This window comes from Octopus sinensis, linkage group LG13 (genome assembly GCF_006345805.1).
Source record: "Octopus sinensis linkage group LG13, ASM634580v1, whole genome shotgun sequence".
Classification (NCBI taxonomy): Eukaryota; Metazoa; Mollusca; class Cephalopoda; order Octopoda; family Octopodidae; genus Octopus; species Octopus sinensis.
This window is the reverse complement of record NC_043009.1, coordinates 67,015,997-67,030,678: the sequence shown is the minus strand read 5'-3', so window position 1 is coordinate 67,030,678 and position 14,682 is coordinate 67,015,997. Positions and strand designations below refer to the sequence as shown.

At 35.4% G+C, this 14,682-nt stretch overlaps 1 protein-coding gene and 1 long non-coding RNA gene across 4 annotated transcripts in view; both read left to right on the top strand.

Annotated features, from left to right (window-relative positions):
* Nucleotides 1–14,030, top strand: part of LOC115218676 (small ubiquitin-related modifier 3) — a 14,436-nt gene extending 406 nt beyond the window's left edge. The window contains exons 2-5 of one of the 3 annotated variants that reach the window (XM_029788605.2): nt 3,566–3,607; nt 6,850–6,981; nt 12,261–12,332; nt 13,381–14,030. In XM_029788605.2, coding sequence (XP_029644465.1) covers nt 6,865–6,981; nt 12,261–12,332; nt 13,381–13,449 — 258 coding nt within the window. In that variant the 5' untranslated portion in view covers nt 3,566–3,607; nt 6,850–6,864 and the 3' untranslated portion in view covers nt 13,450–14,030. Of the gene's footprint in view, nt 1–3,565; nt 3,672–6,849; nt 6,982–12,260; nt 12,333–13,380 lie in introns of all 3 variants that reach the window. The other 2 variants (XM_029788604.2, XM_029788601.2) reach the window with 2 other exon arrangements.
* LOC118765850 lies at nt 12,341–13,282 on the top strand. The gene is made up of 2 exons (XR_005001747.1): nt 12,341–12,812; nt 13,146–13,282. It is a non-coding gene; the product is annotated as an uncharacterized LOC118765850 (long non-coding RNA).
* Nucleotides 14,031–14,682: the final 652 nt, after the last annotated feature.

Below are 14,682 nucleotides of genomic sequence, written 5' to 3'. Positions count from 1 at the left end.
TCTTTTCTTCATCGTGGGTCGTATAAAAAGTCTCCCCCGGTCTCTCCTCTCTTTTCTTGGCCGAAGAAGGAGAAGGAAAAAAAAAAAAGCTTAGCGAAACATTCAAATTTTTTCAGTTTTGAACCACATTAATTTGTTTCTCTCCGTTTTGCCTGACACAAATCTATTATTACCCTCCACAAATTATCTATTTTCGAGCTGTATTTATGTTAGAATAATTCCCATTAAATGTGCCACTTTTATGCTTTATATATATATATACACATACATATATATAAATACACATACATATATATATATACACATACATATATATATATACACACACACATATATACATATACACACACATACAAATATATACACACATACATATATATACATACACACACATACATACATATATATATACACACACACATATATATATACATTCATACATACATATATATATACATACACACACATACACAGAATAACGAACTAAAGAATGAGTTATCAACACCGCATTGGTGGATGATGAATAATTTCTATTAGTATTAATAGTACCCGGACTATTAACAGATATATATATATATATATATATATACACAATACACACATATTTAATGTTTCCACCTGTAAATCGTGTTTGGTCATTTCGACATTTAAAAAAAAAAATAATCCTTAATTTTTGTATTTTTAAATGACAGCAAAATCAAAAAAAAAAAAAAAGCAAAGAAAAGCCAAAAAAAAAAAAAAAAGCTGTAAACACGAGAGAAAAGTGTTGAGCTTCATCCAATTCTTCCAATGGAGTCTTTGGTGATTTTCTCTCTTTCTGACACACATTCTTCTCTGTATTTCTCCACCTTTTTAGATTTAAATAAATCGCTAACGACCCCCAGACTTTGCTTCAAACAAAGCAAAAATATTTGATGCCTAATCTCTTTCTGCACTGCTTAATTTAATTAGAAACCAACCATCTAATTGCTTCACTTTCTATATATTTTCCTACACACATATCCATCCAGTTTCTGCCTTTGTCTCGATTTTTAATTATAAAACGATAGGCATATACATATATTATTATTACACATCGTTTTCCTGACATTTTTTTCACCCCCCTGAATAAGAGGAAATGCTACTTTATATATATATGTGTATATATTTATAAAAAAAAAATCCTATTTGTGGAATTTCCAATGACTAATTATGATATTAAGAATTTTTGAGTCGGTGTGACTAAACATGAACGAGGAGGAAAGAAGGAAAAAAAAGGAGTGTGGCATGGCTCCTACTCTCTTCCTTTTGAAAAGGAACCGGTAGTAGCTACGAGAGTTCTTTTATTTGTCTACGAACCACCATCACACCACCACCACGACACCTCAATGTCGTCTCTTCCTGCTGTCTTGGCGGCGGCTTTTGTCTTTTATTTCCAACATTGGAGATTCCATTGAGATCCAACCTCAGCGATTCACTTTTCTCTCTTCCTCACTTCCTCTTCTACTTATACTTACACTCGAATCTCTTCCTCCTCCTCTCTTGTTGCCCCCATTTTCTTTCCAAAATATCCTTTCACTCAACCTCCTACTCACATTCCACTCAACTCCTCCTCCCTTCACTCATCTAATATCACTTCAACTCGACTCCACAACCGGCTTCCTACTTTCTCTTCCTCCTATTTTCTTTCTCTCCCGCTTACATTTTTCTCCTTTCTTTCCCCCTCTCTCCTTCCTTGTCTCTTTTTCTACCCACTCCTCCGTTTCTTTGTCTCTGCCTTCCTTCCTCCCCTTCACTGTCCACTGTACTCACACACCCTTGTCCACATATATCTTACCTTCCCCAATCCACGCCTGCCTGCCTGTCGGCCTGCACTCTCATTCTCTCTCCCCCTCTCTCTTTATGTCTTTGTCCTCCTCTCTCAGCCGTTATTATCTTTCTACATCCTCTCTTATTTATTTTCTCCAACTTCCTCTCTCTCTCACAACTTTTACTCTCCTCCTCCTCCCCGCACTACTCTCTCCCTCTCTCTACTCTGGTCATGTCGCTCTCAATTACACTCCAATGTTGCTGGATGCAAAAATATCCATTCCACCTTCTCTCTCTCTTTCTCCCGCCTTTTCCTTGTATTTTCACCACCATTATTATTATACACTGCCACTTATATTTCTTTTCATTATTAAACATTTAGCTTTTTTCAATTTTTATTTTACAGTTTTTCCCGTGTGTCTTTCCTCGACCCTTTCTCCCCTCACCCCGTTTTATCAATGTGCGTGTGTAAGAGAGGTAAACATTTGGTGGTACCGAAAGGTTTTCTCCAGTCGACTTGGCAGCCAAAGCACCCTCACCACAGCCAGTCTGAAATGTTTTAAAGGAACCGGCAGCAACTATGGAGTCGACCCCTTTTATTATTTTTGCCCCCTCCTACGACTACTTGGTACAAACACGTGCCGTCCCAAAAACACTTTCTGTCCCCTTGTACTCAAAAGCTTTTTTGTCTTATGTTGGCGTGTGTATAAAATATCTGATAAAAGTACATTTGATTGCATGTGTGGACAGGGTAAAAAAAAATGCCATTCGTCTGTGGCCATACTGGGACACGCTAATGTTTTTTTGTCTTTTCCTTATATTTTGCTGGTATTAAAAATATTGATCACATTTACACCTTTTTATTGTAGCTTTTAGCCTGGCAATAGTTTTGTTTTAAAGATAATCGACTGCTTTTCACATCTTACTAGAAATAGCTCCCTTTTCCTTTAGTTCTTTGAAAGGCTCTGATTTGACATTTCCCATTGCTTCCTTCCTTCCTTGTACGTATTTGATTTCAATTTATTTCCTTCAAGAATTCCTCTTTTTCTTTTCTTTTCTCTCCAATTCCTCGATCAACCGTGAATGCGATCTTTTTTGTCTTCCCTTACGAATCGTCATTCATGCTTTCACTTTTCTTGGTTATATTATTTATGTCCGCTAAGTTTAGATGTATCTAGACTAGAAGCAGTAAGAATTGTTTTTATCGAGATGTCTTAGACTTTTAAATTTCTTAAGGAAGAACCGAAACCGTTTCAACTCTCTTCAGAGGTTTTTTCCAGTCCATTGCCACATCGTAACAACAGTTGGCGCCGTTTCTTGTATTTAATATTGAACTATTACTTATTACCACCGTGTTTATTTCATCCTACGTAAAGTGACCAGTTCTACTTTTATAGTATTCTAAATTTAATAGGTATCAAAGTTAGTATAGTATTATCATGTAATCTTGTGTTCTCTGCATCTATTAATCTAATTTAACATTCAATTTGTGTCTGTGATATTAAATCGACTAAATTTGATTCTAGTGAGAAATAAATCCTTGGAAATTGTCACTAGACTAGATTTCCTTTCGTCTCTCTCTGCCTGTTTGTGGTGATAGAATAAGTCTTGGTCCAGTTTATTTTATCATTTGACTTTCAGGAGGTTAGTTGTACGTGTGTTTATATATTATATGTGTTTTTGTCTTTTTTTTTTTTACATTTAAATATATTTTTTCCAATATATAGTTGGAATTTTTACCCTAATCCATATTGTGTAACTTTCTCGTTGAATCTAGAGTTGCTGTCAGTGACCCCGCTTTGGCCTACCTAAAGAATTAGCAAGTATTTCCGTTTCTGAAATTCCCCTGTCCATCCAAAATCCTTATGCTGTAATATATTGCTGTAAGTTCAAAAGCAGATTTGAATATTTCATTCTGGTATATGTTTGTTATTTTTTTTTTAATAAAGTGTTTTTTTAATTTTAAAATTATTTTTGCTTTGTAAAGTCTGCTTAAACTATGAATTTAGCTAAGGCATATTCTAGAAACTGTACAAATATGAATATAATTTTTACATTCATTAAATTTTCTAATTTCTCATATATATTGTTTGCATGATAAATTATACCTGAGCTTTCATTTGTAAAATCTGTTAGATGGCCAACTCTACATTGACTTTTTTCCTATTTTATTTCCATCTTACCCAGTCATAGGTTTTGATTTGGACAATTGGTCTAACTTGTAGGAGTTTTCTAAAGTGCTTTGCTGGTGGTGGTGGTGGTCATATTTCTCATTTGATGGTTAATTTGTAGGGCTTGGTTTTTTTTTTTTTTTTGTATGAATGAAAAATTTTTGATATTGTCCTTCCGTTAGCAGATCCCTTAATATTGTTAGGAATCCCTTCCTCTCCTCAACCCGCCTAAAACTCTATAAACATCTTATAGGATTTAAATAGTTTGCCGTCGTCTGTTGTGTTGGTCCAAATATGCTGTTTTTGTTGGTTTCATTGTGTATTAATTTTTTTTTGTGATTTCTTTGATGCTAATTTCGGATTTTCTTTTAGGTTTGCTAATAAATCATTGTTTCAGTCGGTTCCGCACTCTGGTCCATTGTTAAGGGTTGATCTTTATCAAAATCTTTGACTTATTGGGTCTAATTTTTTCTAATACCTGTATTAGATTTTTTTATCTTCCTAATCAGGATAGAGGGAGGATGATCTCCTCAAACTGGACACTTGACCCGAATCCTTGCAACAGTGAACTCCATCCAAGGAGGCCAGGTGGCGATGTGTGGTGTTAATCCAGGCCAGGTGGATTGAGTAAATACTAAGTTGGTAGATTTTTAATGTTGGCAAAGGTTTATATCATTCTGATTAGGTTCCCTTTAGTGGTTTATAAAATAGTTTCCACCAGTTTTAGTCTTGCAGAAAAGGTGCTTTGTTGGATTGTCGTATATAAAAAAGATCGATTTTGATTATATAATCCATCAGTATTTGTTAATAACAGAAATATTGCTAAAGACATCAGAAATGTCAATTAAGCCATTCATAATTAAAAAAAAAATTTCTATCAAGTTTTGTAGCAGTTTCTCATTTCAGTCCATTACTTAAACTGATTGCTTAAAACTCCTCCCAATCCAACACAGTAAGCAGTACTACTGCAGAACTTTTTGGCTAATACACACGAAAGAATCATGTAAGCAGACTTTTAGGTCAAATTCTAGATTGACTACTATACATAGGTCATTAGTTGAGACTTCACTAAAATCCATTGTACCAGTTGAAGTGCAAGGTACATAACTCTGCTTGTTCCACTTCAGTGATCAAGTAGGGCCGAAGTAGAAATGCCACCAGTGAGGACGTGTAGAACTGTCCCATTTGAAGTGTTACTTCGATCTTGATCATTTTGGGGTATAATTTGCTTAGAATATTTGAATTCCTTAACATAACTGGTATTGTTAGCAACTTTGCTTTGGCAAGTCCAATGTTTGGTGTAGGAATATTAGAAATCTTATTTCTTTTGTAGTTAAGCATATATAGATCTCTATCACCAAAGTTTCTATCATGGGGTGTAGATGTTTTTAGTATTTGGTTATCTCTTCTGTCTATATTAAGGGCCATTAATAATGATTATGAGAGCACTATTTTTTACTTCAGGCAACTGTTAGGGTACTTTGCTTTGATAACCTATTAGTGAAACTTGTGTTTACTGTCTGAAGATTTTTTTATGTAGTTGGAGTGTGTGCACAAATAAAGGCTTGCTTTATTCTGTAGGTCGAGGATTTTCAAATTTGTTGTGGTATGTGAAGATTTGTAAATATAAAATTGAGCACTGGGAGATCTTTTTTCTAAATCGGTTCTTGGCTCTTTGGAATACATCTGCAAAATGACTGTTTAGGAATAATATGGCTGGTACCATTCTACTATATTGTTGTTTCTGTTGTAGTATTTGCATTGTTTTATTGTATTAGTTTTTATCTTCATTTGATTCAGTTTTCTTTGGATCATTAAGATTGCGGTTCATTGGAGGTTTTCATTCATTAAACCTGTTTTGCCCTCACCTACCCTCTCCCAGTGTAATAAAGTAATAGAAATCTGTTCCAGAAGAATAGAACATGGCATGTCTAATAATAAAAAGATTACTATGGAATATTTTAGGGACCATCTCCAAGACTGGGACAGCCTACAATAACTTTTACAAACCTGTTACCAGTTCAAAATATGCTTCAGGCATATTCGAACCTCCAAGAAAAGCCATTCACTGTCTTTTGACGTGATGGAAATTTCTCCCTGTCAACAAATAGGTGTAACCACACAAGTCAGCTCACAGTGTTCTCTCACCAGGCTGGGATGCTTGCATTTCACAATGGTCATCTCCTCTTCAACTACAGAGATGAGAAAGGTAGATGCTGACTCAGTGTATATACTCCTACTTGTCTACAGCAGGAAATTTTCTCCAAGACAAAATACAAAGAATGGGGCTTCCTTTGCAGGTTCGAATATGCCTCCAGCACATTTGAACTGGCAACAGTTTATATTGATACACGTCACTGCTTAGTGGTGTCACCCCATACATATATATAACTTGCATGTTAGGAAACTAGTTTATATATTCCCATTACAAAAACCTTTTAACCTCTTTCAAATCTGATCTCTTAAATATTTTGGTCATAAAGAGAGATTCTCTTGATGCTTTTTCTCTCTGCTTTTATTTGTACAAAAATTGTCAAGAATCTTCAATATCTCCTGGTCTCGTGACAGTGCATTGCATTCTCTCCATCCAAACTGTTTAGCTTTGATATTACAATTTTTTTTTTATTTCTAGATGGTGATGAATTAAAAGAGCTTTTTCATGTTTTAGGCCGTCTCTTAAGTAGTTGGAATGTTTTGAGCTGTCTTCACATTTGGCATATTCCAATGGCTTTGTTTACTAAAAAAAAAAAACGGTAGGCAATCCGATTGCTGGCAATGCAGAATGGTGCAAATCTTTTGTTAGTTTAGTAATAAGTGTATAATGAAATTGACTTTTATTGGTTAAAGTTTAGTCTCAGTTTTTTTTTTGTTTTTCTCTTTGTCTTTCCAGGTTGATGAGGTAAAAATGGACAGTGAACATGTCAATTTGAAAGTGGTTGGCCAGGATGGTAGTGTAGTTCATTTTAAAATCAGAAAGCACACAGCGTTAAAGAAGTTAATGAGCGCCTATGTGGAAAGAGCCGTAAGCATTTTTGGTTTTAACACTTTCTCTTTTTATTTTCTTTCTTGATTTAAAGCTGTTTTAAATGCCATGCTGAAATATATCTTCACAAGATCTTATCGTTTAGCACAGGTTGGACGGTTGAACCGGGGTCTGGGAAGCCAGGAGGCTACACCAGGCTCCAGTCTGATCTGGCACGGTTTCTACAGCTGGATGCCCTTCCTAACGCCAACCACTCCGTAGTGGGTGCTTTTAAAGTGCCACCAGCACAGGGACCAGGCGAGGCTGGCAACAGCCACGATCGGATTGGTGCTTTTTACATAAATGAATGTTTATGATGGAGCCTGTCTGTCCCTTCATGTCAAACGTGACCCACAGAACTTTCTGAATGGTGCCTAATGAAGATTTTACCTTGGCTCCACCCACCTGATGATGAACAAGGTCTCCTGCCAATCTGCCCCTTTTGAAAGGTTCCCCAGGCCTGCTCTACATGATTCTCAAATTACTAGAAATAGTAGCAAAGATGGGATAATCAGTATTATCACAACCGATTGGCTACTTGTATCAACCATAGCACTGACTAATATATCTTATTCCCAGAAACCTTCCTTATTGCTAGTCATTAGTACCCAGAACATCTTGATTTGATTGCTAATGTCCCACGGTGTGTTTGCCTTCAAGATTAATAAAATAGTTGACTCCTTTCAGTATCAAATTATAATGACTTCTAGTCCCAAACTGGTTGTCATTGGACTGCAGAGGTGCTGCAGTGCCAGCTTCCATGAATCCAGTTGTGTTGGCCCTACAACTTATTTCTATGTAGCCCTTACTTTCTTCATCGCTTTGTTGAACTGCAAAGTTATTGGACATAAAGAGGCACAGCATAAGCATTGTTCTTTTTTTCTTTTTAGATTGGTGTAAATGGATAGACACACAACTTCTGCATAGTTTCTGACCAAATTTTATTCGTGGTACAGGTCAACTTGAGGCTGTAGGGGACACTTGTCCAAAGGTACCATGCAGTGTAGGGCTGGGTAAAATAAGTACCACACAAAATATTGGGATCAATTGAAATGACTAAACCCATTGAAAGCAGTGTCCCAACATGGCTGTTCAATGACTGAGACCCCTAAAAGAATTCTGCTATTATTTAGCCATGCTTTTCATTCTGTTAAGATCAACTTTGTTCATCCATCTTCCTACTAGACAATATTTAAGGGTCATTAACTGTGTGGTCTACCTGGTCACTTCCTATGCAATGTGACCCTAACCCAGATTGGGTAATTTCATAGCTCGTAAAATATTGGGTGCTAAAGTAACATCAACCAGTGGGTCTTAGCTGTTTTGTTCCTGCCTCTGGATTCCTTTGGTTCCTGTTTCACTCTAATGGATCCCCAGAGCCATTTGAAGTTTAAAAAAGCCCCATTATATTTCTATAATTAAATATATTAGGATTTACATAAAAAATTCAAACATTGTATTGTAGAAGTATAACTTATTTATTGCAAATAATTTTTAACGACTAAATCTTATGGACCCTGGTTGGGAGTCACTGTTTTGTACCAGTAATATTTTACACTCTTTCACTGGCAGAGTGGTACCATTGTCTAAAATTCTGCAGTATTTTGAATTTTTTTTTTTTAGTCTTTGATTAATGGTGAGTTCAAATCTTGAAAATGTTAAACATGTGTTCTCAAAGTAAAGTGCACCTGGTTTTGAGTATAATAACTTTGCTGTCATCTAGTGCTGAACGAACATGAAATGTTAAAATGTCCCTTACTTTCTAGTTGAGTCAGCATGGGATTCTGAACAGAATGTTTTTTTTTTTTTTTTTTTTTTTTAAATATTTATGCAATTATACTTGTAAGAAGAAAAATAACTCTAGCATGGAGAAAGGAGTTCTAAGCAAGAAAATTAGTGTTTTGTGTGCAGATTAGTTCCAATTTCTAGAAGTAAAATAAATGTTTTTGTACGTTTATAGCATAACTAAAGGAGTTGGTTTGAAATTTTGTCACTCCTGGTTTTTTTTTTTAATCAGTGCCAGAAAAAAATGGAGATTTAGGTCAAGAAATCAGTTTTTTTTTTAATTAAGTTTGTAATAAGTACGTTGTCTTTAGGTAAGTTCAGCTGTGTTTGTGACACAAAAACCTGTAAAGACTTTTTCACTGCTGTTTGCCAGAGAAAAATTCTTGCTTTAGGTTGACATCTTTTTAACTAAAGCAAGAGTTTTTTTTTTTGTCTCCACACTAAGCTGATGTGAAAAGGCTTCTGCAGACTCAAAGATGTGCTGAACATATTCAAGCTGATATATTCCCTCATTACTTTGTGCAGCTATTTAGAAAATATCAATTATATAGTTACTGTTTTAATGTATAAAATTAATGGCTTAAAATTGTTTAATTCTTGAATAATTTCATTTTTCGAAATACTTTTTTTTTTTGCCATAAGAATATCAAATCTGAAAATGTTAGTGAATCAATCCAGACAATTATGGAAATACTAGATTCCCATGTGTAAATCTAGGCTGTGGGGAGTTGAGCTAAAAGAAAATTGAACTGTAGAAAACTATTAGCTACCTTGTAGACTAATTTTCATATAAAAGAAAGATTTTGGTTTTTGTTTCCTGATATTTTAGATATTGTCTTTAAGACAATATGGAAATATATGCTAGATTTACACATAAATCTAACCGTACCTATTTTAGTATTTAGGTAACTCAATAAACTGGACTGTTGAATGTCAGACTTGGTGAATCCTTAACTTTGAGAATTTCTATAGTGCTTTCTCTGTAGAAATTTTCATAAAATACTGTTAGACTAGTGTATAAATCTTCAAAATATTAACGAAAATTTAAACTATTTCTTGAATTTAGATAAAACTTTTTGAAACAATTCAATTGCTGGTGTATATGGTGAAAATATTTGTCATTTTCACCTACCCAGGCAGGATGAATGCTGTAATTTGATTACATTGTAGGTGTTTCACATAAATGTACAAGGCTTTGGTTCCTGGGCTTAGATATCCTGTTTAGGAGCTGAATTTCTGTTCCAGTTGTCTCTGACTCTCATTGCATGAAGATAGCGTTACTCTTTTAATGTGCATAACTTGAGGTCTCAGTGCTCATCCTGTGTCAAAACCTTTTTTGCAGGGTCTACATCACTAACAAAAACATCAGTGCTATTATCAACTACGTATCTTCCCTTTCTGCCAACACTTGATAAATCCCAGCATCATACAGCTGGTGTGTACAGGTGACACTGAAATATCACTGATTATTTTCATTTAATAAATGATTTTAAAATTTTTGTGGGGAGGGGGAATTTGATTACATTGAACTCCACCCCTTGTTCAACTGGTACTTTGTTTACTGACTTTGAAAGGCAAAGTCAACCTTGGTGGTATTTGAACACAGAATGTCAAGATGGATGAAATGTCACTGAGCATTTTACCTGGTTCACCAATGATTCTGCCAGCTTGCTACTGTTATTTTCATAAATAATGGTTTCAAAATCTTGGCACCAGACCAGCAAGTTCAGGAGAGCGGGTGGGGTGTGGATAAGTCAATTACTTTGACCCCCAGTACATGACTTGTACTAATTTTGTATCAAGCATGAAAGCATGAAAAACAAAGTTGACCTTGGTGGAATTTGAAGATATATGAAATGTAGCTAAGCATTTTGTCTGCACTAATGATTCTACCAGTTTGTCACCTTAATTTTATTAATGACATTACCGAATCTTAATTCTCCACTTAAGGTATTAATTGCTGTGATGTTTTGGAAAAAAACCCCAAAAAAACACTTGGTTAAAACAGGAAGGCTTTTGACAGTCCTTTCTGAAATGATGCTAAACTTTATTTCTTGTACAGAATGGTGTCTAGTTCTTAAAAAAATTTTTTTTTAATAGCCTTAACCAATACTTGTGATACGATGTGGTTTAAGGACACAGCAACAGTTGTGGTTACTTATACAGTTATATCCTTATGGTATTATGTGAGAATCTGGGTGGTTTTGCTATAATTATATTTTTAATTAAACTGAAATTAGTAATTTTAAGAACAAGTGGATATTACTTCAAGAAAATGCTGGAAAAAAACCAGTTTAACCGTTTAGCATTTAAACCAACTGTGTCTGGCCAAAATATTCTTCCTGTTGTATGTTCAGCTGTCATCATTGAAATCTCAAAGCTACAAGACAATGCATGATAAATTCCAGACAATGTGGATAAATAAGCCTTACATTTGACAGAATAATCTGGATGCTAAAGGGTTAAATATATATTCATAACTCTCAGTCCCTAGTCTTCACTTGAAATAGTTGTCATTTCAGTAATTAATAAAACCTGATAATTTGCCCATCTGAAACAATCCAACTTAAAATAATTGTAATTGGCAGCATCTCTAAAAGATACAGTTTAGTTTGGAATTTGGTTGCAGAGCTTAGTTCATGTTGAATAAATAGAATATCAGTAATTTCTTTCTATTCCTAAAAATCGTTTATTTGTAATCCCGACCCCTTCCTGCAGTTTGTTGCTTGGTCCACCTCATGTAGAAATGTTAACATGTGACATTTTTAATCTTTTCAAATTAACCCTTTCATTACAGTATTTATTTTGAGATACTCTGTGTTTCTTTCAATTATTTTAGATATAACAAAGAATTTAGTAAAATAACTTAGTTATCATTAAGCTAGTGTTAGGAACATAAATTGTGACTAAGGTTTGGTGGAAGATTTTAATTCAAAATTTATGAAAACAAGACATTTGTACTCAGATCCAGAGCCTGTTTCAGCTGCGTTGGTAACGAAAGGGTTAATCTATAAATTTTATTTTGTGATGATTCATACCTGTTGATCTGCTGATTGTGCTTACTTCTAAAAATGCTATGGATTAATTAGTCTGCATTGTCTTATGGAAGAAGTACCATTCTGCAAATTGCAGGCCACTTTGATTCTGACTTGTTTTGATGAAATGTCTGCTTCTTCAATCAACTTCACATTATGCCACATACCCCCCCTCCTCCGGCTACCTTACACTTCATGTCCTCACTGTGTATCTGTGTCCCTTGATTAGGGCTGATCTGGAGAGAGTCATCTACAATGATTATAATCACTCAGATCGATAGCTACTTACTACCTTTACTTCAAAATTGGGTAGAAATGGCTGAGTATCTGCAACTTTGATGGCCAAGTGTTGAGAGGGTGGCTTTCTTTGGCTTTGGTGTATTAAGCATATATAGCTGGGAAGAAGTGGGTTGCTTTCAATGTGTTATTAATATTAATTTTTTTTTCTACTGTTTCCAGGGTGTTCGGCCAGGTTCGGTGCGGTTCATGTTTGATGGGCAGGCAATCGGAGAGAAAGACACACCTTCACAGGTAAATGAATTATTAAATTGCTTTGAAGGCAACTTGTTTAATTTAGTCATCTTTGTAAATCCATATATTTCTGTATTGATGTAGCTTGTAATTTTATAGCTTGCTAAACCACAAGTCTGGATGATAGTTCTTCAAGTCTGAGTCAGCCTCATAAATAATGTAAGCTTATGGTAGTGTGCTTTACATAAGATGATCAAACAATGGCTTTCTTTAAATTTGTAGGAATTTTCTCAAAAGCTATGGTTGTTACCTGCTAGGTTGTTTTGTCAAGTTTGACAGCAAAATTATTTACATGTCAGGTTTGTGGTTGTTTACTGCAGATTTAAAAGAAGAAAAAAAAAATTCTGGTGTTGATGTATGTCTGCAAGATAGACAGACATGCAGACATTTTTGTTATGAAGTGCCTTAGTTGAGGGTTTCAAGCCTGTTTATAATTTTCCTTTTCTGCTAATTATTGGTGTATTTAATACTATCACTAGTGTTAGTGCATGCATATACAGCTGCGTGTGTGTGCACATGCACACGAGTACTGTCCAAATCTCCGACCAATCACATACAGCTAGCTGGCATTCAATTGGCATATCAACTTTCGGTCATTTTGATTGGGTTTTGGATAGAAAATTCACAAAAAAGTCACTTCTATTGATTTTTTTTAATGGCTTTGTGGGGTGACTGGGGAAATGTAAAGATGTGCATGACCACCCTTGGACGGTTTTGAATGACCATAGAAAGTGCGAGCCCTCTAACTGAAAAATTGTGGATTTGTATAAAGGACACACACTCACAGACATTTTGCCATTTATATATAGAGAGATTTATTCCATCGAGTGACTGTCAGGTTGACTAGTTTACAATGTTCTGAGTTGTTGGTCATGGCTGGAGGCAAATACCTGTTAATGTAATATGAAGATAATTTTATGAAATTATTACATGCAAACAATGTAAAAAAATAACCGAGGCAGTTTTAATTTTATTTTCCTTCTCTCTCTCTCTCTTGTCTGTATCGAAAGAAAAATAAATGTATTTTTTTTTTTTGTCTTGTTTTCAGTTGGAAATGGAAGATAATGACACAATAGATGTGTTCCAGCAACAGACCGGTGGTGGGACAGATTGCTGAACTAGTGGTCATGTTTCATCATTCTGTACTTGTTGAGTTCTCTCTTGGCTCCTTCTCCACCACCACCTCCTCCTCCTCCACTGTGCCGGCAGCCCATCTTTGTTCCTTTTTTTTTCCTTTTTTTTTTTTTCGAATGGGAAGCCGCTATTATTGTTGCTAGTCATTGTTTTGTCTCTTTTCTCTCTCTCTCTCTCCCTCCCTCGTTCTCTTGTCACTTTGTTTTTTCGTGTTTGTCTCTCTGCTGGCGACACAGTGATTAGCATCCATGAACTGCCGGTTAATATACGGCACCACTTTGGTGTAAAAGTAAAAAAAAGACAAAAAAAAATTTCAAAACTGAACACACACTCACACACACCACACACCCACAAGCACACACACACACACACCCACACCCACATGCATACACAACATACATTAAGGACAATGAAATGGGAAAGAAAGAAAAACAAAAAGGAAAACCCAACCAAACCACCACAGCACCACTTTCATTTAGTCATTTTAGAATCATTTTAAGCTACTCTCATATATGTACTTTCTAATCATTTTTCCACAAAATAAAATCTGATTAATGTTCCCTTGCTTTTGTCTTCAGGTCTTTAACATTTTAGATATTGTCTTGTTTATATATTCTCCATTTTAGTTTTGTCATCACTTGGCACATTTGTCATTCATCATTTCTTTTCTATTTGGTATCAAAAAGGTTCAGAGATCTGGGTGGTATGTAAAGTTACTGGCTCTCTGTCGTCGGTAAGAGGACCAGTTATATATATATATATATATATATATACGTGACAGAACCTGTTCGTTTACTCTGTGTGTGTGTGTGTTGTACTTTGTCTTTTTGAATTTTAAGTATGTGGCCATGTTGGGGCAGCACTATCAACTTTGCTTTTTGTCTTCTGGTGGTGTTCATGTAACAAGGTCACCCAGATGGACAGCAAAGCATCTGAGGCAGAGCAAAACCTCAATTGGCCATTTCTGACCAGTGCCCCCCCTTCCCCCATTTTATTGTCAGTCCAAAGCCACATGTGTACACCCTGCCAGGTTTTCCATCCATCAAATTTCAGCTGGGCTATCTTGGTTGATCCGAGACTGCAGGCAATGCCCAAGGCGCAGTACAGTGGGTTCAGTCTTGGGGTGATTGATGTCACTGCAAAGCAACAACAGCTGTGGCATCAATTTTTTCAGACATTAGCATCAAGATGTGTAGAGTAATTCAAGTTTATCGAG